The sequence below is a fragment of the Xenopus tropicalis genome, chromosome 10 (assembly GCF_000004195.4).
Source record: "Xenopus tropicalis strain Nigerian chromosome 10, UCB_Xtro_10.0, whole genome shotgun sequence".
Lineage (NCBI taxonomy): Eukaryota > Metazoa > Chordata > Amphibia > Anura > Pipidae > Xenopus > Xenopus tropicalis.
The window spans coordinates 1,982,257-2,009,778 of record NC_030686.2 but is presented as its reverse complement, the minus strand read 5'-3'; the positions used below and the strand labels follow the sequence as shown (position 1 = coordinate 2,009,778).

At 50.0% G+C, this 27,522-nt stretch overlaps 1 protein-coding gene across 2 annotated transcripts; it reads right to left on the bottom strand.

The window, feature by feature from the left end:
* Positions 1–60: 60 nt before the first annotated feature.
* On the bottom strand, positions 61–13,195 carry eef1a2 (eukaryotic translation elongation factor 1 alpha 2). 2 transcript variants are annotated; one of them, XM_031894067.1, is made up of 8 exons: positions 13,075–13,195; positions 6,649–6,828; positions 4,377–4,556; positions 3,920–4,216; positions 1,569–1,719; positions 1,234–1,490; positions 669–903; positions 61–409 (listed from the first exon to the last, which is right to left on the bottom strand). In XM_031894067.1, exons 2-8 carry the CDS (start codon positions 6,790–6,792, stop codon positions 282–284), a joined length of 1,392 nt encoding a protein of 463 aa, XP_031749927.1. In that variant the 5' UTR covers positions 6,793–6,828; positions 13,075–13,195; the 3' UTR covers positions 61–281.
* Between the last annotated feature and the right edge of the window lie 14,327 nt (positions 13,196–27,522).

Sequence of the window (27,522 nt, the reverse complement as noted above, 5' to 3'; positions counted from 1 at the left end):
GGACCCCCGAGTTTCTACCAGCCACACAACCCATGGAAAGAACCCCACAACGTCACATTATGAATGTTGAACCAGTTTAATTGGTAAAATGGACACTAAAGATTACAGAGCAGGAGCATGCTTTTCCTCTTAAAGAACTTCCACTGGACTTTAATGGTGAGCATCCAGTCGTTGACATACAGGCTTTTACAAGCAGATGGGCTGGCGTGCACCTCAAAGAGAAGGGGACGGACCTTCCCAGAGGGGCAGGGCTTGTGTGCCAGACGGAGGGAACCGGCAATTCATTTGCCAGCCTTCTGGGCTTTCTGTGCGGACTTGGTCACCTTGCCGGCTCCTCCGCTTTTCTTCTCCACGTTCTTAATGACTCCCACGGCCACAGTCTGCCTCATGTCTCTCACTGCAAAGCGCCCTAGAGGGAGAATAGTGACAAGGTGACAATGACCTGTGCCATCTCATCACGCACCTAATGTCACTTAAGCCAAGACGCAGTGGTTATGGGCTCAGGTCAACAGATTTGGTGGACATTTATAAAAATGGCACAGCAACCAATGCACCTCCATATCTTTCCCAAATACTAATCTTTCAATCTTCTTGGCACCCAACAATGTCCACCTGTAACAGAATAATATCGTTATCTCGCCCCGTGCCATGGCATTTGAGATACTTACCAAGAGGTGGGTACTGGGAGAAGCTCTCTACACACATAGGCTTCCCAGGGATCATCTCCACAATAGCCGCGTCTCCAGATTTCAGGGACTTGGGGTTGTCCTCAAGCTTCTTGCCGGACCGGCGATCGATCTTCTCTTTCAGCTCTGCAAACTTACAGGCGATGTGGGCAGTGTGGCAGTCAATGACTGGGGAATATCCAGCACTGATCTGACCAGGGTGGTTTAAGATGATCACCTGAGGATAAGGAGTAAACACGTTTGTATGGACCACCATCTTATCCCGTCACAGGTTTTTCACTTCTGTACCTGCCTGAACCTGCAGCTTACTGAGCCTTACCATTGTAATACCATGGAAGGCTACATGGACCTCCATCTGTCCCCTAGTTCTGGTGATCACCCAACACTTCTCACTACGTCCTTGTCTATTCTCCTCATTAAAAGCGTGTGGCGCCCTTATTTGTCAATGTGGGGTCAAGACTTTTAGACCTGCTGGCAACTGAGTAGCTAAGGGTTTCTCCTATAGAAGAAGGGACATCTGTAGGAGAAATGGGACACGGTTTCTTACCTGAGAAGTGAAACCAGCAGCTTCCTGGGGTGGGTCACTCTTGCTGTCCCCACAAACGTTGCCTCGGCGAATGTCCTTTACTGACACGTTCTTGACATTGAAGCCAACATTGTCCCCAGGCAGAGCCTCGCTCAGAGCCTCATGGTGCATCTCAACGGACTTGACCTCAGTTGTGATATTGACTGGAGCAAAGGTCACCACCATGCCCGGCTTTAGAATGCCAGTCTCTACACGACCCACTGGAACTGTGCCGATTCCTGAATCACAAAGGCAGGTTGGGAATACAACTGGGCAGAATGCAGATGGGGAGGCCATACAGAAGAAATATTAATTACCTCCAATTTTATAGACATCTTGCAGGGGAAGACGCAGAGGTTTGTCTGTTGGGCGAGTTGGGGGAAGGATGGTGTCCAAAGCCTCAAGCAGGGAAACTCCATTGGCATTGCCTTCCTTCCTCTCCACTTTCCATCCCTTGAACCATGGCATCTAGAGGCCCAGAAGCACATTGGGGGTGAATAGGAACTAAAATAGGATGAAGGGGGGCAAAAGAGGGAAAGCGAAGATAGAGTTGTACTCGGGGAAGGGTAAGTGGAATGGGTTAGGGCCAAGAGAATGGAAAGAACCAACATGGTGAGAAGGAAAGGGGTGCAATAGATAGGGGAGGAAATGTGTGACTGACACAGCTGAGAGAAGAGGTGCATGCAGGGAAGGGGCTATTGGGTGGAACTAATGGATCAAAGGGGAAGAACAACCATAATCAGTGGGCCCCCTGCAGGGAACAAACTCCATTTATATCACAATGGCAAAAAGAGAGGAAATCTGTCCAGACTGGGGAAAGTCAACTGGGAACTGCAATAACCTGCACCCCATTGATAAGCTCCCATAGATGAACTACAGTTCCCAGCATGCTCTGGAAATGAATAACTGCTGCAGGGTGCTGGGAGTACCAGAGGCCAGAAAGGCTTTTCTATATGTTCTAAGAACAAGAACTCAGTAAGTGGGTTTGTTCCATGCTCCATATGAGAGGCTCTCTCTACTCAAATTTAAATATTAGCTGCCACTCCCCCTGATGTGACATCACCAGCATGACATCATGACCAGGATTACATAAACCTTATATACAAAAGTCGATTTAAAGAGGTGTAATTGATTAAAATCCCATGAGCCACAAAGCCTTATGGGTAATATATCATTGTTCTAGTATAACCTGCTCACAGGAGCTCGATGGGAAGGCCATGTTTGGCCGGCTACACTTGTCTTTTGGCTCACAGACCCAATCTTTTTATAACTGGGTTTTATAGGATCTGATGAGCATGGGATTTTTGGACCTGGTGACTCACGGTCACAGATTTCTAAATGGAGATGGGGGGCGGGGGGGGGGACACGGGGGAAGCCACGTGCAACACTCGGGGTTAAACCTGACACTGACAGGGGAGGTCGGTCCGGTCCTAATGCAGGAAAGTTACACTGGGCCTCACTGTGGGTCAGAACCTGCACAAAGGTACTACAGGTGAGCAAGACCCAATAAAACAATAACAGATTCAAGGATTACCAATCGCTGATCATAGTGATTGCATATCTACAGCTTTAGCATTGGAAACATCTACATAACCCAAATTCTATTTTGCCTTGAAGCCAACAGAAACTTTATCTGACCAATCAGGTCCCACTATGTCAGAATTTGAAAAACAACCCTCTTATCTTTAGCCAATCACCAGCCAGTTCCACAACACCAACTATTAGTCTGAAACTGTTCTTAGTCTTTGTGCCATTGGTCAATAATATCCCAATTATGGCTTTAGCTCTATCATTCTGGTGGCCTCATATCCCACCAGAGTCTTGGTCTCCAGTAAACAACACGGAGAGATACAAAATGGCCACTAAGGTAATAAAGAGAATGTAGAATCTCAGCTATGAAGAAGAACTGGCTGATTTAGGACTAGTCAATGGAGGAGAGAAGATATGATCACCATGTATATAACTCTTTGATGCTTTATTTACTAGAAGATCCTTCTATAGATCAAGGCTGTCTGACTGGAGGCCCACGGGCCAAATGTGGCCGTCAAAGAATTTTTATGGCCCCCAGTCTGCTCAGAGACTCCATAGACTTCACTATATGACATATAACTGGCCCACTACATGTAATGAGCTGGAAAGCACTGTTCGTAAAGAATCCAGAGGACAATGGGGAATCTTCTGACATCAGAATAATGAAGGTTCCACCTTTAGGTTCTGAAAAGATTTTTTTCCTAGATATGGCAGATACTATAGAAAGTCTCAAGAAAGAGTCGAGCGCTTGATTAGCGTTTGAGAAAATACTTTGGATATGAGCATTCATACTCATATAATCATACTCATTGCAGTAGGTTGAGTGTTCTAAGGGAATGTTTCCCTTCTGAGGGATCCTCTGGATCTATAAGACCAAAGGCTTATACTTTATGAATGGATCTATTCTCAAACATGACTGTTCCTGTGTTGTTATGATGACATGAAGGTTTTCCAGTCCCTGGACTCACCAAACATCACTTGTATGTTCTCCTATTAGTTGTGTTATCTCTATAACGTTCCACCATTACATTCATGGTCTCTACATACCTCAACCATCACCGGCCTAAGACCTAGTCAAACCAAACCTATGGCAGATTCATTCATTATTCCCTTCCTTCATGAACAAGACTCCACTTACATTGGGAGAGGGCTCCAACATGTTATCTCCATGCCAGCCAGAAATGGGTACGAAGGGAACTGTAGCTGGGTTGTAGCCAATCTTCTTGATGTAGGCGCTGACCTCCTTGACGATCTCATCATAACGTTTCTCGCTGTAGGGAGGCTCGGTGGAGTCCATTTTATTGATTCCCACGATGAGCTGTTTGACTCCGAGGGTGTAAGCCAGGAGGGCATGTTCACGGGTCTGTCCATTCTTGGAGATGCCAGCTTCAAACTCACCCACTCCGGCTGCCACTATCAGCACTGCACAGTCTGCCTGGGAATGAGGAGAGGGAGAGAAGTGAGTAATGTGGCACCAGAGATGGTCTCACCTCCCCCAACAGGGAAAACCCTTCTCTACGATATTTGGTGGAACTTGAGTACCTTCCACTGGAACCTTGGTAAGGGCCTCTCCTCCTCCTCAATCTCTCTCTTACCTGAGAGGTTCCAGTGATCATATTCTTGATGAAGTCTCGATGTCCGGGGGCATCAATGATGGTGATGTAATATTTGTTTGTCTCAAACTTCCAAAGGGAGATATCAATGGTGATTCCTCGCTCCCTCTCAGCCTTCAGCTTGTCCAAAACCCAAGCGTACTTGAAGGAACCTTTCCCCATCTAGAAAAGAAGAACACATGCGTGAAGGCTTAATAAATGTTGGACTTCCAGTTTCTCTATGGTCGGTTTTATACCTGAACGTTAAGACAGTTCTGGTGGCCACCTACATATGGGTTTTGATGAGAAACTTGAGTGGACATCAGCTTGACTAGGACGGTCACCAATAGAATATAATAAACATAACAGTTGTACAGTAACGGGAGGACAATGAAAATATCACCAACCTAATGTTTAGTCAATGGGGGAAGTTGAGTCTGACCTACTGAGACAATGTAGCAGCAACTGTATTCTACTTACATCTGGTTGTTGGGACTGAAGCAATGTAGCGGTAACCCTATCTCCACTAGGTGGCACTTAGCTCTGACTGTCAACAGCAACATCAACAGTATTACTATTGCCTTATTAACTGTGGTACGAAGCAAACCATGATGTATGTGCAGGTCAGCAGGATCAGTAGCCTACATGCATCTGCACTTTTCTATCTGAAGGTTGGCTTCCCCTTTAATAGTATTAACCAATGTTCTCCCTGTACAGAAGGTGGAGCTGGCATGGGCTGCACACAACTGACAGTCCGTGCATTTACCCTGAATATTTAAGGCCAAGGGGACACATTCCAGCATGAAGGAGGCCAGTAAGACATGAAGGAGGCCAGTAGGACATCTCCCAGACAATCTCCATTTCTCGGGCGGAGAGGACAGCTTGCCCTCTGTACGAGCACACAAAATGGAGTCTGCCAGCTCGCAGCAGCAGCTATAATTAAACCCTGGCAGAGTCTCTCTCTCTCTCTCTGAGGTCTCCGCTCGCAGCTGATCTCGGATATCATTGGGACTCGTCCTGCTGTTGAACAACACAAAGCTCTGAGAGAAGCCTCCAGGGAATTCATGATAGAGCGTTACTGTTGGAAAGGGAATCAGACACCTCCCAAATTCACCCCCTGAAAAGAACAATGAAGACTTTTATGGACTCCGCATACACAATGTATTTCTTTCCATCCGGGAGGGGGTGCCCCAAAGTATTGTGACATCATCAGTGTCCCCACTGGGCCCTCTGTGCTCCCCACCCCCAGTCATGGACTTCTCCTCCCATTATCAGATCCATTCTACGTTCCATACATTGCACATTACACATTACACAAGCAAGAAACTCACCAATGGAAAGAAACAAGGATCATTCAAGGTTACCCCCGGCAACCCATCAGCAGTTAGCTTTACAAAATTTAGTGCAGTTATTCAAATAAAACGAAAAATATGATTGGTCCTTTATGATTTCTGCACCAAGAAAGTCCCAATGGTATAACTAAAGGCTTACAGCTTACTACAGGTATGGGATCTGTTATCCAGAATGCTTGGGACCTGGGGTATTCCGGATAAGGGGTCTTTCTGTAATTTGGATCTCCTACCTTAAGTCTACTAAAAAATAATTTAAACAGTAATTAAACCCAACAGGATTGTTTGGGCTCCAATAAGGGGTAATTATATCTTAGTTGGGATCAAGTACAGGTACTGTTTTATTATTACAGAGAAAAGGGAATCATTTAACCATTAAATAAACCCAATAGGGCTGTTCTGCCCCAATAAGGGGTAATTATATCTTAGTTGGGATCAAGTACAGGTACTGTTTTATTATTACAGAGAAAAGGGAATCAGTTTTAAAAATTAGAATTATTTGCTTATAATGGAGTCTATGGGAGATGGCCTTTCCATAATGCGGAACTTTCTGGATAATGGGTTTCCGGATAAGGGGTCCTGTATTAGGGCAGGGGGACTTTGCACCGGACATCCTTCCCCTCATACAACCAATGCCATTGGGGCAGGAGGCCCTGGTGTATTGCCCTGCCCCCTGGTACTTACATCACAGTTTGGACCTTCATATTGCAACGTTGGGCAAATATTGACTTGAGATCTACAGTGAGGAAATGATCCCAGAGTTGTGATATCTGGTTGCCATATTAAGAACAGAACTACCCAACTCCAGACTCCGTATGCCGCCAACCAATGGATTTTATTGCCCCCCCCCCATACAACATATCTGTATGATGTCACAATTGGGGGTACGCATGGTTGTGAAGAAGACAGGGGACCACTGTGCTCACCTCGGCCGCTTCCTTCTCAAACTTCTCTATCGTCCTTTTGTCGATGCCCCCGCACTTGTAGATCAGGTGGCCGGTGGTTGTGGACTTGCCAGAGTCCACGTGGCCAATGACCACGATGTTGATGTGTGTCTTCTCTTTCCCCATCCTCCTGGGGTGACACTAGCGAGAGTGCAAGGAAGTCTGGGGGGACAGAATGGAAAGAACATGAGGGAACAGTTGGTTGGATGGAGGCCCAGTTAGATACAAAAGCACCAAGGTACCCAGCTGGGGCAATGGGGCAACTGCAGGTTGAGTTAGCTTTTAGTATGATGTAGAGAGTGACATTCTGAGACAATTTGCAATTGGTCTTCATTTTCTATTATTTGTAGTTTTTTAGTTTTTTCATTTTCAGTTCAGCAGCTCCCCAGTTTGGAGTTTCAGCAGCTATCTGGTTGCTAGGGTCCAAGTTACCTTAGCAACCAGGGAGGGGTTTGGATGAGAGACTGGGATATGAATAGGGGAGGGGCTGAATAGAAAGATAAGGAATAAAAAGTAACAATAACAATAAAACTGGAGCCTCACAGAGCAATAGGGTTTGGCTGCCGGGGTCAGTGACCCCCATTTGAAAGCTGCAAAGAGTCTGAAGAGGAAGGGAAATAATTCACAAACTATAAAAAGTACTTAATGAAGACCAATTGCAAAGTTGCTAGGGAAAGGCCATTCTGTGTGTATGTGTGTCAGTGTGTGTGTGTATCAGTGTGTGTGTGTGTCAGTGTGTGTGTGTATCAGTGTGTGTGTGTGTGTCAGTGTGTGTGTGTGTGTATATATATATGTGTGTGTGTGTGTATATATATATATATATGTGTGTGTGTGTGTGTCACTGTGTGTGTATATCAGTGTGTGTGTATCAATGTGTGTGTGTCAGTGTGTGTCACTGTGTGTGTATATCAGTGTGTGTGTGTGTGTGTGTGTGTCAGTGTGTGTATCAGTGTGTGTGTGTGTATCAGTGTGTGTGTGTGTATCAGTGTGTGTGTGTGTGTGTGTGTGTGTGTATCAGTGTGTGTGTGTGTATCAGTGTGTGTGTGTGTGTGTCAGTGTGTGTGTGTGTATATATATGTGTGTGTGTGTGTGTGTCACTGTGTGTGTGTGTGTGTGTGTGTGTATATCAGTGTGTGTGTGTTTGTGTGTGTGTACCAGTGTGTGTGTCAGTGTGTGTGTATCAGTGTGTGTATCAGTGTGTGTGTGTGTGTGTGTGTGTCAGTGTGTGTGTGTGTATCAGTGTGTGTGTGTGTGTATCAGTGTGTGTGTGTGTGTGTGTGTGTGTATCAGTGTGTGTGTGTGTGTGTGTGTGTCAGTGTGTGTGTGTGTGTATCAGTGTGTGTGTGTGTGTCAGTGTGTGTGTGTGTGTGTATATATATATATGTGTGTGTGTGTGTGTGTGTGTGTGTGTGTGTGTGTGTGTGTGTGTGTGTCACTGTGTGTGTGTGTGTGTGTGTGTGTATATCAGTGTGTGTGTGTGTGTGTGTGTTTGTGTGTGTGTACCAGTGTGTGTGTCAGTGTGTGTGTGTGTGTGTGTGTGTGTGTGTGTATCAGTGTGTGTGTGTGTGTGTGTGTATCAGTGTGTGTGGTGTGTGTGTATCAGTGTGTGTGTGTATCAGTGTGTGTGTGTGTGTGTGTATCAGTGTGTGTGTGTGTGTGTATCAGTGTGTGTGTGTCACTGTGTGTGTATCAGTGTGTGTGTGTGTGTGTGTATCAGTGTGTGTGTGTCACTGTGTGTGTATCAGTGTGTGTGTGTGTGTGTGTCAGTGTGTGTGTGTATATCAGTGTGTGTGTGTGTGTGTGTCAGTGTGTGTGTGTGTGTCAGTGTGTGTGTGTGTGTCAGTGTGTGTGTGTGTGTGTGTGTATCAGTGTGTGTGTATCAGTGTGTGTGTGTGTGTGTCTGTCAGTGTGTGTGTGTGTATATCAGTGTGTGTGTCAGTGTGTGTGTGTCAGTGTGTGTGTGTGTGTGTGTGTCAGTGTGTGTGTGTCAGTGTGTGTGTGTGTGTGTCAGTGTGTGTGTGTGTCAGTGTGTGTGTGTGTGTGTGTATATCAGTGTGTGTGTATCAGTGTGTGTGTGTGTGTGTGTATCAGTGTGTGTGTGTCACTGTGTGTGTATCAGTGTGTGTGTGTGTGTGTGTGTGTGTGTCAGTGTGTGTGTCAGTGTGTGTCAGTGTGTGTGTGTGTGTGTGTGTCAGTGTGTGTGTGTGTGTCTGTCAGTGTGTGTGTGTGTGTGTGTGTGTGTGTATATCAGTGTGTGTGTGTGTCAGTGTGTGTGTGTGTGTGTATATCAGTGTGTGTGTGTGTGTGTGTGTATCAGTGTGTGTGTGTGTGTGTGTCACTGTGTGTGTGTGTGTGTGTGTGTCAGTGTGTGTGTGTGTGTGTCAGTGTGTGTGTGTCAGTGTGTGTGTGTGTGTGTATCAGTGTGTGTGTGTGTGTCACTGTGTGTGTGTGTGTGTGTGTTGGTGCCACTGTGGGTACATTTACATTCTGACGCTGTTGCTACCTGGGTATCAGTGTCGGCCTGTGCCCACTCCCCTCCCACCGCTGCCTGCCATGGATTTCGCATTACGCCACAATCATCTCACACAATGTCACTGTTATTGGAACAACTGAGACTGGCGCCTCCCCTCCCTGCCCAGCCTGTGCCCCTCTCCCCTCCCTGCCCAGCCTGTGCCCCCTCCCCTCCCCTGCCCAGCCTGTGCCCCCCTCCCCTCCCTGCCCAGCCTGTGCCCCCCTCCCCTCCCTGCCCAGCCTGTGCCCCCCTCCCCTCCCTGCCCAGCCTGTGCCCCCCTCCCCTCCCTGCCCAGCCTGTGCCCCCCTCCCCTCCCTGCCCAGCCTGTGCCCCTCTCCCCTCCCTGCCCAGCCTGTGCCCCTCTCCCCTCCCTGCCCAGCCTGTGCCCCCCTCCCCTCCCTGCCCAGCCTGTGCCCCTCTCCCCTCCCTGCCCAGCCTGTGCCCCCCTCCCTGCCCAGCCTGTGCCCCTCTCCCCTCCCTGCCTGTGCCCTCCTCCCCTCCCTGCCCAGCCTGTGCCCCTCTCCCCTCCCAGCCTGTGCCCCCCTCCCCTCCCTGCCCAGCCTGTGCCCTCCTCCCCTCCCTGCCTGTGCCCCTCTCCCCTCCCTGCCCAGCCTGTGCCCCCTTCCCCTCCCTGCCCAGCCTGTGCCCCTCTCCCCTCCCTGCCCAGCCTGTGCCCCCCTCCCCTCCCTGCCCAGCCTGTGCCCCTCTCCCCTCCCTGCCCAGCCTGTGCCCCCCCTCCCCTCCCTGCCCAGCCTGTGCCCCCCCTCCCCTCCCTGCCCAGCCTGTGCCCCCCTCCCCTCCCTGCCCAGCCTGTGCCCCCCTCCCCTCCCTGCCCAGCCTGTGCCCCTCTCCCTCCCTGCCCAGCCTGTGCCCCTCTCCCCTCCCTGCCCAGCCTGTGCCCCTCTCCCCTCCCTGCCCAGCCTGTGCCCCTCTCCCCTCCCTGCCCAGCCTGTGCCCCTCTCCCCTCCCTGCCCAGCCTGTGCCCCCCTCCCCTCCCTGCCCAGCCTGTGCCCCCCCTCCCCTGCCTGCCCAGCCTGTGCCCCCCTCCCTGCCCAGCCTGTGCCCCCCTCCCTGCCCAGCCTGTGCCCCCCATCCCCTCCCTGCCCAGCCTGTGCCCCTCTCCCCTCCCTGCCCAGTCTGTGCCCATCTCCCCTCCCTGCCCAGCCTGTGCCCCTCTCCCCTCCCTGCCCAGTCTGTGCCCCTCTCCCCTGTATGCCAAGGCTGGGGGGCTCTAACTAATATATATATATTACAGGGGGATGCAGGAGGGAGGAGCTTGCCAGGGTGGGCACATAGGGGGCACTATCGGCCTGTAGCAAGGGTACGGGCAAGGTGACAGTGTGGGCACAGACAGACTTCCATGCAGGCCCATACATGGCACGCCAATAGCACAGGAACCAGAAGGGGGGGGGGGGGCAGAAAATGGCACAGGGAAGAAACAAGGCATTAGGGGCATAAACCCTGTAGATTAGGCCTATGGGCTGGGTGATATGACTAATGGGGGGGAAACCTAGGGGGCAATGGGTGAGGTGCACATGGAGGCAAATGTGGTGCCAACTTGGGTTAAATTGAAGGAAGGGAAGGAAGCCCCAAGGGGGGGGGGCTAGAGAAACAGGGGTACCATGGAGGGACATGGGGAGATGGACCCCAGAGATGGAAAGGGGGGCACAGAGTCATAAGAGAGGATGCAGTATAAGGAGGGCACAGGGGGTAGGGGTATTATGTACTGGGCAAAGGGTAACAAAGAGTGAATGATAAGTCACTTGAAGGGGGATCTGGGTTCCATGCAGCACATACCATACAGGGACTAGGGGTTCCAAGGGTCACCCCAAATATAAGGGCACCATACAGACTGTACCTATGGGGGACACTTTACAGGGCATAGGGGCAACCTGCAGGGAGTAGGGGTACCATGCTGGGAGTTGGGGTGAGGGTAATATATAGGGGGTAGGGGCATCATGCAGGGAGTTGGGGTGAGGGTAATATACAGGGGGTAGGGGTACCATGCAGGGAGTTGGGGTGAGGGTCCCATGCAGGGAGTAGGGGTACTATGCAGGGAGTTGGGGTGAGGGTACCATTCAGGGGTTAGGGGTACCATGCAGGGAGTGGGGGTGAGGGTCCCATGCAGGGAGTAGGGGTACTATGCAGGGAGTTGGGGTGAGGGTACCATTCAGGGGTTAGGGGTACCATGCAGGGAGTTGGGGTGAGGGTACCTTTCAGGGGGTAGGGGTACCATGCAGGGAGTTGGGGTGAGGGTACCTTTCAGGGGGTAGGGGTACCATGCAGGGAGTTGGGGTGAGGGTACCATTCAGGGGGTAGGGGTACCATGCAGGGAGTTGGGGTACCATGCAGGGAGTAGGGGTGAGGGTACCATGCAGGGGGTAGGGGTACCATGCAGGGAGTTGGGGTGAGGGTACCATTCAGGGGGTAGGGGTACCATGCAGGGAGTTGGGGTGAGGGTACCATGCAGGGAGTTGGGGTGAGGGTACCATGCAGGGAGTAGGGGTGAGGGTACCATGCAGGGAGTTGGGGTGAGGGTACCATTCAGGGAGTAGGGGTACCATGCAGGGAGTTGGGGTGAGGGTACCATTCAGGGGGTAGGGGTACCATGCAGGGAGTTGGGGGTACCATGCAGGGAGTAGGGGTGAGGGTACCATGCAGGGGTAGGGGTACCATGCAGGGAGTTGGGGTGAGGGTACCATTCAGGGGGTAGGGGTACCATGCAGGGAGTTGGGGTGAGGGTACCATGCAGGGAGTTGGGGTGAGGGTACCATTCAGGGAGTAGGGGTACCATGCAGGGAGTAGGGGTGAGGGTACCATGCAGGGGGTAGGGGTGAGAGTACCATGCAGGGAGTAGGGGTGAGGGTACCATGCAGGGGGTAGGGGTACCATGCAGGGAGTTGGGGTGAGGGTACCATTCAGGGGGTAGGGGTACCATGCAGGGAGTAGGGGTGAGAGTACCATGCAGGGAGTTGGGGTGAGGGTACCATGCAGGGAGTTGGGGTGAGGGTACCATGCAGGGAGTTGGGGTGAGGGTACCATTCAGGGAGTTGGGGTGAGGGTACCATGCAGGGAGTTGGGGTGAGAGTACCATGCAGGGAGTTGGGGTGAGGGTAACATGCAGGGAGTTGGGGTGAGAGTACCATGCAGGGAGTTGGGGTGAGGGTACCATGCAGGGAGTTGGGGTGAGGGTACCATGCAGGGAGTTGGGGTGAGGGTAACATGCAGGGAGTTGGGGTGAGGGTACCATGCAGGGAGTTGGGGTGAGGGTACCATGCAGGGAGTTGGGGTGAGGGTAACATGCAGGGAGTAGGGGTGAGGGTAACATGCAGGGAGTAGGGGTGAGGGTAACATGCAGGGAGTTGGGGTGAGGGTACCATTCAGGGGGTAGGGGTACCATGCAGGGAGTTGGGGTGAGGGTACCATGCAGGGAGTTGGGGTGAGGGTACCATGCAGGGGGTAGGGGTACCATGCAGGGAGTTGGGGTACCATGCAGGGAGTTGGGGTGAGGGTACCATGCAGGGGGTAGGGGTACCATGCAGGGAGTAGGGGTACCATGCAGGGAGTTGGGGTGAGGGTACCATGCAGGGAGTTGGGGTGAGGGTACCATGCAGGGGGTAGGGGTACCATGCAGGGAGTAGGGGTACCATGCAGGGAGTTGGGGTAACATGCAGGGGGTAGGGGTGAGGGTACCATGCAGGGAGTTGGGGTGAGGGTACCATGCAGGGGGTAGGGGTACCATGCAGGGAGTAGGGGTACCATGCAGGGAGTTGGGGTAACATGCAGGGGGTAGGGGTGAGGGTAACATGATACAGGGGGGTAAGTAGCAATGGGTGGGGCACCAACAAGAGGGACTGGGGGGCAGGGGGGCAGGGGGGCAGGAGGGCAGCTCTTACCTGCAGCCGGGCTCTCAGACAGCAGGGCAGGCAGCTCCGGATCAGGCAGTTTTATCTCTCCGGGAGGGGTCCACCTACTGACGGGCCGGCGCAATGCAGTCACCCCTGCAGCACAGCAATGCGGTACCGGGCTGGGGAGGGGGGAGGAGCAGGGAGAGGGGGGAGGAGCCAGGGACAGCCCCGGGGATGAGCTCATATCAACCGGGAGATTTGCCCAGTCTTTTGTGTTATTGTGTCTGTCTGTGTGTGTCACTGTGTGTGTGTCACTGTGTGTGTGTGTCACTGTGTGTGTGTGTCACTGTGTGTGTGTGTGTGTGTGTGTGTCACTGTGTGTGTGTCACTGTGTGTGTGTGTGTGTCACTGTGTGTGTGTGTGTGTCACTGTGTGTGTGTGTGTGTCACTGTGTGTGTGTGTGTGTGTGTGTCACTGTGTGTGTGTGTCACTGTGTGTGTGTGTGTCACTGTGTGTGTGTGTGTGTCACTGTCTGTCTGTGTGTGTCACTGTGTGTGTGTGTGTGTGTGTCACTGTGTGTGTGTGTGTCACTGTGTGTGTGTGTGTGTGTCACTGTGTGTGTGTCTCACTGTGTGTGTGTGTGTCACTGTGTGTGTGTGTCACTGTGTGTGTGTGTATGTATGTGTATCAGTGTGTCTGTGTGTCACTGTGTGTGTATGTGTATCAGTGTGTGTGTGTATCAGTGTGTGTGTGTGTATCAGTGTGTGTGTGTGTGTATCAGTGTGTGTATCTGTGTGTGTGTGTATCTGTGTGTGTGTATCACTGTGTGTGTCTTTGTATCAGTGTGTGTGTATGTGTATCAGTGTGTGTGTGTGTATCAGTGTGTGTGTGTATCAGTGTGTGTGTGTATCACTGTGTGTGTCTTTGTATCAGTGTGTGTGTATCAGTGTGTGTGTATGTGTATCAGTGTGTGTGTGTGTATCAGTGTGTGTGTGTATCAGTGTGTGTGTGTATCAGTGTGTGTGTGTATCAGTGTGTGTGTGTGTATCAGTGTGTGTGTGTATCAGTGTGTGTGTGTGTATCAGTGTGTGTGTGTGTATCAGTGTGTGTGTGTGTATCAGTGTGTGTGTGTGTGTATCAGTGTGTGTGTATCAGTGTGTCTGTGTGTCACTTTGTGTGTCTTTGTATCAGTGTGTGTGTATGTGTATCAGTGTTGTGTGGTGTATCAGTGTGTGATGTGGTCACTGTGTGTGTGTGTATATCAGTGTGTGTGTGTGTGTATCAGTGTGTGTGTGTGTATCAGTGTGTGTGTGTATCAGTGTGTGTGTATCAGTGTGTGTGTGTATCAGTGTGTGTATCAGTGTGTGTGTGTGTGTATCAGTGTGTGTGTGTGTGTCACTGTGTGTGTCTTTGTATAAGTGTGTGTGTATGTGTATCAGTGTGTGTGTGTGTGTATCAGTGTGTGTGTGTGTGTATCAGTGTGTGTGTGTCACTGTGTGTGTCTTTGTATCAGTGTGTGTGTATGCGTATCAGTGTGTGTGTGGGGTGTATCAGTGTGTGTGTGTGTGTCTGTGCATCAGTGTGTGTATCAGTGTGTGTGTTGTATCAGTGTGTGTGTGTATCAGTGTGTGTTATCAGTGTGTCTGTGCATCAGTGTGTTGTTGTCTGTGTGCATCAGTGTGGTGTGTGTATCAGTGTATCGTGTGTGTATCAGTGTGTGTGTGTGTGTATCAGTGTGTGTGTATCAGTGTGTGTGTGTGTATCAGTGTGTGTTGTGTGGTATCAGTGTGTGTGTGTATCAGTGTGTGTGTGTGTGTATCAGTGTGTGTGTGTTTCAGTGTGTGTGTGTGTATCAGTGTGCGTGTGTTTCAGTGTGTGTATCAGTGTGTGTGTTTCAGTGTGTGTGTATCAGTGTGTGTGTGTATCAGTGTGTGTGTGTATCAGTGTGTGTGTATCAGTGTGTGTGTATCAGTGTGCGTGTATCAGTGTGCGTGTGTATCAGTGTGCGTGTGTTTCAGTGTGCGTGTATCAGTGTGCGTGTGTTTCAGTGTGTGTGTGTTTCAGTGTGTGTGTATCAGTGTGCGTGTGTTTCAGTGTGCGTGTATCAGTGTGCGTGTGTATCAGTGTGTGTGTGTATCAGTGTGCGTGTATCAGTGTGCGTGTATCAGTGTGTGTGTGTATCAGTGTGTGTGTTTATCAGTTGCGTGTATCAGTGTGCGTGTATCAGTGTGCGTGTATCAGTGTGCGTGTATCAGTGTGCGTGTATCAGTGTGCGTGTATCAGTGTGCGTGTATCAGTGTGCGTGTATCAGTGTGCGTGTATCAGTGTGTGTGTGTATCAGTGTGTGTGTGTTGTATCAGTGTGTGTGTGTGTATCAGTGTGTGTGTGTATCAGTGTGTGTGTGTATCAGTGTGCGTGTATCAGTGTGCGTGTATCAGTGTGCGTGTATCAGTGTGTGTGTATCAGTGTGCGTGTATCAGTGTGTGTGTATATCAGTGTGTGTGTATCAGTGTGTGTATCAGTGTGTGTATCAGTGTGTGTGTGTGTATCAGTGTGTGTATCAGTGTGTGTATCAGTGTGTGTATCAGTGTGTGTATCAGTGTGCGTGTGTATCAGTGTGCGTGTGTTTCAGTGTGTGTCACACACAGCCACTTACTGCTCAGCTTCTCCCTCAGGAATCAGTATCCGACAGAACCCAATGTGTCTGTTTCTCCTCCTGTGAAATCACACGAGTCTGGGGCACCAGGTAACATTCCCACCGGCAGTGAGGGGGCAACAAGGGCAACAAGGGCAACAAAGAAAGGTAATGAGGGGCCACAGTCTGCCCCTCCCACCCATGGGAATCTCCATTCTGGGGTGAGAGAACGGAAGAAATGGAGGCGTTAGAGAGGCTGGATATGGGGGGGTCCAAACTAAAGATTCCTGATTGTGGGCCAGAACCTACTGAGGCTTTAGGAGATGATCCCCCAATACCATCAGGGGCTCAGAGACTTGGGGATCAAGGGGGAGAGAGCAGCCAGGAAGGGAAAAGGAGGCGGAGAGAAAAGGAGGCAGAGGAGGAGACTAATTATGGCATCGTTACCTCTCAGAATAATGTCCTCCAATGTGTCAAGCATAAAGGCTCCCAGAGCAACGTCCCCAGCCTTCCAGACCCTCGGAAACTCCTCAGCTGATGGAATATTTACCCAGGAGACCAGGCTGACCACCAGTGCAGATGGGAATGGCGTTGGGCTACAGCTTTCTTCTCCATTGTTGCAGAACCAGGTGCTGGAGTTGGAGGTTTCTCGGGAATAAAGGTACATCGTCTCGTGGAGGTGGAAGAGGTCCTTTTATTGGATGTTTCAGTAGCGGGGCGCAGGCTGAGGCTTATTAATATCTATGGGCCGCCGTCTATGCTCGAGAGGAAAAACTTGCTTGAGGAGGTCCAACAATATCTCTACCATGGCTGGTGACTTCAATCAAGTCCTCAGTGCTACAGACCAATCAGCACAGACTTTCAACAAATATGAGAGTAGTTTTTTGAGGAACATCCTGCAGCAATCGGGCATGATTGATGTCTTTACCCATGATGGGCGGAAGGCCAAACATACCTTCTATTGTGCCAATCGGAGCAGTAGGATCGATATGGCTTTTCTTTCCACAGGGGAGGTTTTTACAGGGGTTGAGGAGATCTTGGTTGATTATTCAGACCATTTTGCCTTGTCCTTCCTGTTGGGAACCTCCTCTGTCCCAAAGAAAGGCAGAGGGTGGTGGAGGTTGAGTGTTGACTCCCTGTAGGGAGAGTCTGAGCGGGACTCCTTTGAAGCACTCCTTCAGTGTGAGATGACAAGGATACTGGATTATGACTCAAGAAGAACAGGCCAAGAAGTCATTTTGCACCTTCTTCTGCAAACTATCTGTCATTAGGGAGGACAAGAAGTATAACAAGAACCTGTCCCTACGAAGGAAACTTGAATCCTTAATTTCGGATGGGGTGGTGGGGAAAAGATCTCCCAGCTAAAGCTCCAGATCAGAAAGCATCAGTACAGTCATCAATACAGGTCTCTGGTTCTGGGGAGAGATTACAGAGGGTTTCAATCCCCGGACCCCTTTCCGGAATTGCAGAGAAGCTGTAGCGAGAAAGTTCATCACTGGTTTGAAGGACTCCCAGGGTGTAGAGCAAGACGCTAAGGGAGGGATCCTGGGAGTTGTTGGAACCTACTATGCCGATCTGTTCAGGAGTAAGGCTTTGGATGGGCAGAGGATGAAGGCTTTCCTGGAGGGAGGTCAAAAAGGCCCAGACGCCTTACTGACGAGTTTTAGAAGACCTTGAAGGATCTTTTGACTCCAATTCTTGTGGAGGTCTTTAGAGACTGCCTGGGAGGAGGTGTCTTGCCTTCTTCCATGAGAATATCCTCTTTGGTGTTGCTATCAAAGGGCAAGAATCCCGTAGATGCCAAGAACTGGAGGCCCATAATAGGGGGATGTATGTCCTAGGTCTCCAGGCCAAAGCTTTTGATAGAGTAGATCACGAGTACCTATGGGCCACCTTGCGTAAGTACGGCATCCCGGGTCAGTTCATTGAGTGGCTTAATGTTTTGTATAGGGAGGGAGAGAGCTTCCCACTTGTCAATGGCTGGTGTGGTGAAAGCTTTGGGTTTGAGGCCGGGGTGCATCAGGGTTGTCCTCTGAGTCCATTACTGTATATGCTTGTGATAGATCCATCCCTGCGTAGTGTGCAGGCTTTGGACTTGGAGGGCTTCCAGGCCCCTCGTTGCCTGCCCCTGAAATTAGTAGCCTACACAGACAATGTCTCAGTCATCATTTTGCGGCCTGAGGAGGTCAGAATGTTGACTGGGGCTATCTAAAGTTACTCGGAGGCCTCTGGGTCTCTGGTCAACACCGACAAGTCGGAGGCTCTCTGGACTTTGGATGATGAACCAGACTTTCCATTTTCTGGATTTCATATTGCCTCCTCTGTAATTAAGATTCTTGGGGTCAAATTTGGGAGGGAAGACAATGCCAGGCTAAATTGGGAGTCAGAACTGGATACGTAAGGGCACATCGATGGATAAACTGGAAGCTGTCCTATAGGGAAAGGGTGAAGCTCCTATAGGGAAAGGGTGAAGCTCCTGTAGGGAAAGGGTGAAGCTCCTGTAGGGAAAGGGTGAAGCCCCTGTAGGGAAAGGGTGAAGCCCCTGTAGGGAAAGGGTGAAGCTCCTGTAGGGAAAGGGTGAAGCTCCTGTAGGGAAAGGGTGAAGCTCCTGTAGGGAAAGGGTGAAGCTCCTGTAGGGAAAGGGTGAAGCTCCTGTAGGGAAAGGGTGAAGCTCCTGTAGGGAAAGGGTGAAGCTCCTGTAGGGAAAGGGTGAAGCTCCTGTAGGGAAAGGGTGAAGCCCCTGTAGGGAAAGGGTGAAGCCCCTGTAGGGAAAGGGTGAAGCTCCTGTAGGGAAAGGGTGAAGCTCCTGTAGGGAAAGGGTGAAGCCCCTGTAGGGAAAGGGTGAAGCCCCTGTAGGGAAAGGGTGAAGCTCCTGTAGGGAAAGGGTGAAGCTCCTGTAGGGAAAGGGTGAAGCTCCTGTAGGGAAAGGGAGAAGCTCCTATAGGGAAAGGGAGAAGCTCCTCTAGGGAAAGGGAGAAGCTCCTCTAGGGAAAGGGTGATGCTCCTCTAGGGAAAGGGTGATGCTCCTCTAGGGAAAGGGTGAAGCTCCTCTAGGGAAAGGGTGAAGCTCCTCTAGGGAAAGGGTGAAGCTCCTCTAGGGAAAGGGAGAAGCTCCTCTAGGGAAAGGGAGAAGCTCCTCTAGGGAAAGGGAGAAGCTCCTGTAGGGAAAGGGAAAAGCTCCTGTAGGGAAAGGGAAAAGCTCCTCTAGGGAAAGGGAGAAGCTCCTCTAGGGAAAGGGAGAAGCTCCTCTAGGGAAAGGGTGAAGCTCCTCTAGGGAAAGGGAGAAGCTCTTCTAGGGAAAGGGAGAAGCTCATGTAGGGAAAGGGAGAAGCTCCTCTAGGGAAAGGGTGAAGCTCCTCCAGGGAAAGGGTGAAGCTCCTGTAGGGAAAGGGAGAAGCTCATCAAAACTTACCTGGTCCCTCTCCTCCTGTATGTGTCTTTTGTTTACCCCCTGCCAGAAGCTTTCTATGCGAGGATCCACAGCCTGTTCTTCCAGATGCTCTGGGGGACCAGGCTGAACCCTGTAAAAAGAGGGATAACCTACCTGCGGACAAAAGAGGGTGGGTTGGACATGTTGTGTCCTGTGGCCTTCTTTGGCACCATTTTCCTGAAGTTTAACTTTGGGCACCTGGGTCGAAGAACTGAAGTTCCGTGGCAAAGCAGTGTCAGGGCCTGGGTATTCCCTTTCGTAGGTGACTGGTTACAGGGCGATAGGGTGAAGCAGGTGCGGGTGCGACATAGTCGTCTCCCATCATACTTTGTCCTTGCGCTAAAGCTTTTGAGGAGATGGGATATCAGAGTAGATGATCTCGGTACAGCCTCCAGGCGTGCTCTTTATATGAGGGTGCTAGATGTCTACTTTGCTATTCCGCTCGCCTTGAGGGACTGCGTTGGGAACACTCTGGTCAGGAGCTTGCGTTTCCTCAATAGCAAGAGGTTGCCTCCCAAGTTATTTGACCTATCCTGGGGTGGGTGAGGGCTTTGGACATTTTGCTTTGGTGGAGGGGAATGGAAGCCAAACTGGACAGAGACAAGACTTTGGAACTGGCTATCCATTGGGTGTTGTGGGATTGGTGAGGGTGTGGGGAGGGGAGGCGGTCAATATGGACAAAGGGGTTGACTTTGATAGTTGTCCGTCCTCATGTTGGTGGAACGGGGAGGGAGTCACAAGTGAACTGTTTATGGTCAATTCAACAAAACTGTTAGTTTTGTATTGTTAGTATAAGAATTGTATTATGTTTTGTTTCTTTATTGTAAGCATTTTTATTTTTAATAAAAATTCCTATATATTAGGTACCTACCTAGTGCTACCAACCCCTATTTCTGTAGGGAAATGAGAGCAGGGCAGGCAGTAACCCTTCCAACACTTTCCCCTGTCTCTGCCCCTATATATTAGGTACCTACCTAGTGCTACCAACCCCTATTTCTGTAGGGAAATGAGAGCAGGGCAGGCAGTAACCCTTCCAACACTTTCCCCTGTCTCTGCCCCTATATATTAGGTACCTACCTAGTGCTACCAACCCCTATTTCTGTAGGGAAATGAGAGCAGGGCAGGCAGTAACCCTTCCAACACTTTCCCCTGTCTCTGCCCCTATATATTAGGTACCTACCTAGTGCTACCAACCCCTATTTCTGTAGGGAAATGAGAGCAGGGCAGGCAGTAACCCTTCCAACACTTTCCCCTGTCTCTGCCCCTATATATTAGGTACCTACCTAGTGCTACCAACCCCTATTTCTGTAGGGAAATGAGAGCAGGGCAGGCAGTAACCCTTCCAACACTTTCCCCTGTCTCTGCCCCTATATATTAGGTACCTACCTAGTGCTACCAACCCCTATTTCTGTAGGGAAATGAGAGCAGGGCAGGCAGTAACCCTTCCAACACTTTCCCCTGTCTCTGCCCCTATATATTAGGTACCTACCTAGTGCTACCAACCCCTATTTCTGTAGGGAAATGAGAGCAGGGCAGGCAGTAACCCTTCCAACACTTTCCCCTGTCTCTGCCCCTATATATTAGGTACCTACCTAGTGCTACCAACCCCTATTTCTGTAGGGAAATGAGAGCAGGGCAGGCAGTAACCCTTCCAACACTTTCCCCTGTCTCTGCCCCTATATATTAGGTACCTACCTAGTGCTACCAACCCCTATTTCTGTAGGGAAATGAGAGCAGGGCAGGCAGTAACCCTTCCAACACTTTCCCCTGTCTCTGCCCCTATATATTAGGTACCTACCTAGTGCTACCAACCCCTATTTCTGTAGGGAAATGAGAGCAGGGCAGGCAGTAACCCTTCCAACACTTTCCCCTGTCTCTGCCCCTATATATTAGGTACCTACCTAGTGCTACCAACCCCTATTTCTGTAGGGAAATGAGAGCAGGGCAGGCAGTAACCCTTCCAACACTTTCCCCTGTCTCTGTCCCTATATATTAGGTACCTACCTAGTGTTACCAACCCCTATTTCTGTAGGGAAATGAGAGCAGGGCAGGCAGTAACCCTTCCAACACTTTCCCCTGTCTCTGCCCCTATATATTAGGTACCTACCTAGTGCTACCAACCCCTATTTCTGTAGGGAAATGAGAGCAGGACCATGTGGTATTGAGTGAGCTCAGTACCGGGGCCCCTGGGAGCCCGGCCTCAGTGAGAGGCTTCTCAGGGGGGAGTTTGCCTGTGAGGGGAGAGGCACCATGGGACCGGCAGTCAGTGCCAGTGAGCGGCTCTGTAATGTCGTTACCTGGCGCAGGTGTGCCCCCGCTGTATGTGCAGCTCCATCTGGTGCAGAAACCATAAGTGTCTCTGTTGGTGCAGCTGATGTGTTGGGTAATGCTGGTTCTGAGCAGGAAAATGCCAAACAAAACTTTTGTGGCAGCCATGTTGGTGCTCTCAGTATTGGTGCAGTTTCACTCCATGTGGCCAGCAGCCATTTTGATTCACAGGGAGTATGCACAGCTGATATGAGCGGCCATCTTGCTGCTCCTTTGTGTGAAGGTTTGCATAGTGAATCCCTTGCCAGCGGCCATCTTGCTGCTCCCAATAAAGCAGGGAGTTTGCAGGCAGAGGAGGTCAGAGCCAGCTGCCATCTTGCTACTCCAATTGCAACAGACAGCTGCACCGAGGTTACAAAAAGCACTGTGTTCTTAAAGGAACAGGACACTGTATTAAGTCAAAAGACTTCAATTAAAGGTGATGCTGCCATTGATACCACTGAGCTAGTGCAACTAATAAAGACTGCAGATGAGCAAGAATTGAGGAGGAAAAAATTGAAGGCAGACTTGCAAAATGCTTGCAATAACTATTCTATGGCCAGTGTTCAGCATCAAGAATATTACCAATCTGAGGTGGAAAAAATCAGCTTTGAACTGAAAACTCTAGAGAAACAGATTTCTAGAACTCAGAAGCAAATGGAGCCTCTCTCTGAGGTGCACTCTAACAGGAGGAGGTTCGAGGAGTCGCAAAGAGCTCTTAAAGGGCCGGTACATTACAGGTCTAAACATCACATTTCTTCATCCTCATCTGATAGTGACGATGAACTCAAAAAGTCTGGTAAACTGTCATCTAAAAAGACTGTTGTTGCTCAAATCCATGCGCCCAACTTTGTTTTTAGCGCAGACGAGATACATGAAGTGGATGGTAAAGTTAAAGGGCAAGCTAAACCTATTTTTAGAGAAGAAGAAACTTTTGTTTTTTCACAGGAAGAATTTCCTTCTCTTCCCTCCACATTGCAAGAGGAGAATCCCCAAGCCCCCCCTCAACAGCCTGCCAGGCAACAAGATGTATCTGTGGAGAAAGCTGGGTCTCCTGCCCCTGTGCAGGGTGCTTCATTGGCCATTGGCCAGGAGCATGGGGAGTTGAACGAAATGGAATTGACGGCATGCCACCAAAACAGTGTGAGTGGGCAGGTGGGCGAGAGTGTGAGTGGGCAGGTGGGCGAGAGTGTGAGTGTGAGTGGGCAGGTGAGTGTGAGTGTGGAAGGAGAAGCCGCTCCTATGGAGAGTGAGGGGATGGGTGAGAAGGTGGCAATGAAGTGTGTGGCAGTTGTCTTGAATGAATCAAGCAGTGAGTGTGGGCAGCAAGAATGAACATCACTGAGGGATAATAATGTCACTGTCCTTTCTGCTCATCCTTCTCCCTCCAAACTGTCGTCTTCTACTTCTAAAATTGTTCCTCCCACATCTAATACTGTCCCCTCCCCTGTCCCCCCTGGTACTGTCTCTACATCAGCGGCTCCTGCTGTTACTGTTCAGTCCCACGAATCTGTTCCTGGTCAGTCATCTTCTACCCCAGCGGCAAAACCAACCTCCCACCCCAGTAGCGCAAATGTAAGCAATGCCCCGCCCCCTCCACGTGTAAGGGATGCCCCGCCCCCTCCATCAAATGCGTGGAACAGGCCCGCTAGCAGAATAAGGGTTCCTGGGGTGAAGAATAATATCATGGGTCCAGTCTTTAAACGTAACAATTTGATAAGACTGAGGTGGCTAAAGGAGAAGGACTCAATGCCCACAAGGGATGAGTTGGCGACAGAGCTGCTGCTCAAACAATCCACTCTGGCACCTACAGGTGTGAGGGCTTTTATCAAATTCTCTGACAATGAATATGATATTGTCTTCACAACCTTCCAAGCAATGGAATTCTTCTGGCGGGATTACGATGGGTTTAGGCATACCGGCCTATGGAATGATTTCAGAGTTATTCCTATAACAAAACCTGAAACAAAAAAGGTCACCATTCTCTTTAAGAACGATTGTGTCCCACCAGAAGGCATTCTGATCTGGCTGAAAAGGCAGTGTAAAGTGCTCACACCTCTCCAAAAGGATATGGATAAGTACGGTTATTGGACGGGTGGGTGGTATGCCAATGTAGAACTGCACATGAGGTACCATATCCCTCAGCATCTGCCCAACTCTCTCTTTATTGGTGATGAAAGGGGAGTGGTGTTCTATCCGGGCCAGCCCAGGGCTTGTTTTAAATGCGGCTCTTACCGTCACCGGGCAAGTGCCTGCGCAGTGATTAGGTGCTCACTTTGTGGCGATGTAGGACATGTTAGCAGGGATTGCAATGATGTAAAGTGTAATCTTTGTGGGTACTATGGTCACTCACACAGGGCTTGTCCGGAGGCTCTCCACAACATCATGGAAAACTGCCCTCAGCTGGAAGAGGAGATGGCAGAGGAGTTGTTGGAGGAAATTAGGGAAGAACTTGATCATGCCCCCCTACCCAGTCTGAAGCCCAAGGCCCTGCTGTTTCCTTTCAGCAAGTTTCAGAGCCCCCTTCCCACACTGACCCAACTTCCTTTGCACAGGCAGTTAGAGGGGTATCACCAAATGATATCACTGAGGCTCCCTTCATTCAGCCCCCTAATATTCAGCCTCTCCCCCAGCGCCAAAAACCTCAGGTGCCAAAGGTAAATTTGCCCGCTCCCTTGGGAAGCAAAAAAGAGCCTGCGAAACCAGCTGGTGTTTCCCCCACTGGTAAGTGGACAGTGGTGCCAAAGGGTAAACCAGGGAAACAACTTGATGCGTCTAAAATAATTCCACCAATGGAAATTGATTTGCAGAACAAGTTTTATCCTTTGTCCAGTGGTAAATCTTGGACTGATGCAATGGAGGAAATTGAGGAGTTGGAGAAAATGGCTAGAGAGGAGGAAAGGGAGGATATAAAAGCCCTCACTGATAGGCAGAAGCCTAATGCTCATTCAGTAGTGGGAACTGATAGTGAATCTGAGATGGAAATTGAAAAACGGCAAGATAGCAGAAAGAGACATTCTGTGTCAGAGGGAGGTGTGCGCCAAAAGGGAGTCAAAGGGAAATCAGATGATTCTGATGAAATAATTTCTCTTGGAGATGAGGACCCAATGCCATCAGGGACTCAGGTTAAGAGGTATGGGGATCAGGAGGGGGAAAGCAGTCAAGAGGAAAGTAAAATGAGGAGTAAGACAAAGAAGTATAAAAAAAAGAAGAAAAAATAACCACTAATTATGGCTTCTTTACCCCTCAGGATAATATCCTCAAATGTATCAAGCGTTAAGACTCCAAGGGCAATGTTTCAAGCCTTCCAGTCACTCGGGCAGTCCTTGGCCGACATTATATTCATCCAGGAGACAAGGCTGACCACCACTGCTGATATTAAGAGAGCAACAAGAGAATGGCGTTGGGGTCCAGCTTTCTTCTCCATTGCTGCAGAACCTGGTGCTGGAGTCGGCATATTGTTCAGAGGTTTCTCAGGAATAAAGATACATCGTCTCGTGGAGGTGGAGGTAGGAAGATGTCTTTTATTAGATGTTTCAGTAGTGGGGCGCAGGTTGAGGCTTATTAATATCTATGGGCCACAGTCTATGCTTGAGAGGAAAAATCTGCTTAAAGAGGTTCATCAGTATCTTTACACCTCCATCCCGGTTGTCATGGCTGGTGACTTCAATCAGGTCCTCAGTGCTGCAGACAGGTCTGCAAAGACTTTTAATAAATATGAGAGTAGTTTTTTGAGGAACATTCTGCAGCAATCGGGAATGGTTGATGTCTTCACTCATGGTGGCCGGAAGGCTAAACATACCTACTATTGTGTCAATCGTAGTAGTAGGATTGATATGGCTTTTCTTTCCATGGGGGAGGTTTTTACGGGAGTCGAGGAGATCTTGGTAGATTACTCAGACCATTTTGCCTTGTCTTTCCTGTTGGGAACCTCCTCTGTCCCAAAGAAGGGCAGAGGGTTGTGGAGGTTGAGTGCGGATTCCCTTGAGGGAGAGTCTGTGCGGCACTCCTTTGAAGCACTCCTTCAGTGTGAGTTAACAAGGATACCGTTTTTCGATTCAATGTCGCAGTGGTGGGAAGAGGCCAAGAAGTCATTCCGCACCTTCTTCCGTAAACTATCTGTTATTAGGGAGGGCAAGAAGTATAACAAGTACCTGTCCCTACGAAGGAAACTTGAATCCTTAATTTCGGATGCGGTGGTGGGGGAAAAGATCTCCCAGCTAAAACTCCAGATCAGAAAGCATCAGTATAGTCGCTACAGGTCTCTGGTTCTGGGGAGAGATTACGGAGGGTTTCAATCCCCGGACCCCTTCCGGAATTGCAGAGAAGCTGTTGCGAATAAGTTAATCACTGGTTTGAAGGACTCCCAGGGTGTAGTGCAAAACTCTAAGGGTGGGATCCTGGAAGTTGTTGGAACCTACTATGCCGATCTGTTCAGGAGTAAGGCTTTGGATGGGCAGAGGATGAAGGCTTTCCTGGAGGGAACCCCGGGCCCTGATCTGCATGATTTGGACTTTTCATCTTTGGTAGCTAACATCACTGAGGAGGAGGTCAAAATGGCAATAGATCAGTTGAGACTAAAGAAAGTCCCAGGCCCAGATGGCCTTACTGCTGAGTTTTACAAGACCTTTAAGGACCTTTTGACTCCAATTCTCGTGGAGGTCTTTAGAGACTGCCTGGGAGGAGGTGTCTTGCCTCCCTCCATGAGAATATCCTCTTTGGTGTTGCTATCAAAAGGCAAGGATCCCGTAGATGTCAAGAACTGGAGGCCTATTGCCCTCTTGAACACAGACAGGAAGCTTCTGGCAAAGGTACTTTTCTCTAGACTGATTTTGTTTTCAGGCACATTATTGTCTCGTGAGCAGTTCTGCACGGTGAAAGGGCGGAGCATCTTTGGGGCAGTCTTGTCAATACGAGAAGTGCTTGAAACATGTAAAGCCCATAATAAGGGGATGTATGTGCTAGGTCTCGACCAGGCCAAAGCTTTTGACAGAGTAGATCACGAGTACCTATGGGCCACCTTGCGTAAGTACGGCATCCCGGGGCAGTTCATTGAGTGGCTTAATGTTATATACAGGGAGGGAGAGAGCTTCCCACTTGTCAATGGTTGGCGAGGTGAAAACTTTGGGGTTGAGGCCGGGGTGCGCCAGGGTTGTCCTCTGAGTCCATTACTGTATGTCTTTGCGATAGATCCATTCCTGCGTAGTGTGCAGGCTTTGGACTTGGAGGGCTTCCAGGCCCCTCGTTGCCTGCCCATGAAGTTAGTAGCCTATGCGGACGATGTCTCAGTCGTCATCTCGCGGCCTGAGGAGGTTGGAATGTTGGCTGGGGCTATCGAAAGTTACTCAGAGGCCTCTGGGTCTCTGGTCAACACCGACAAGTCAGAGGCTCTCTGGACTTTGGATGATGAACCAGACTTTCCATTTTCTGGATTTCATATTGCCTCCTCTGAAATTAAGATTCTTGGGGTCAAATTCGGGAGGGAAGACAATGCCAGGCTAAATTGGGAGTCAAAGCTGGATGCTGCAAACGTAAGGGTACAGCGATGGAAAAACTGGAAGCTGTCCTATAGGGAAAGGGTGAAGCTTATCAAAGCCTACCTGGTCCCTATCCTCCTGTATGTGTCTTATGTTTACCCCCTTCCAGAACCTCTCTATGCGAGGATCCACAGCCTGTTCTTCCAGATGCTCTGGGGGAGCAGGTTAAATCCTGTCAAAAGAGAGATAACCTACCTGCGGATGCAAGAGGGTGGGTTGGGCATGTTATGTCCTGTGGCTTTCTTTGGCACCATTTTCTTGAAGTTTAACTTTGGGAACCTGAGTCAAAGAACCAACGTTCCGTGGGAAAGCAGTGTCAGGGCCTGGGCATTCCCTTTTGTAGGAGACTGGTTACAGGGCGATAGGGTGAAGCAGGTGCGGGTGCGACATGGTCATTTCCCTCCATACCTTGTTCGGGCACTGAAGCTTTTAAGAGTGTGGGACATCAGAGTAGGCGAACTTGGTACAGCCTCCAGGCGAGATCTTTATATGAGGGTGCTGGGGGTCTACTTTGCTGTCCCACTAGCTTTGAAAGACTGTGTGGGGGGAACCTTGGTTGGGAGCCTTCGATATTTAAACAGCAAGCG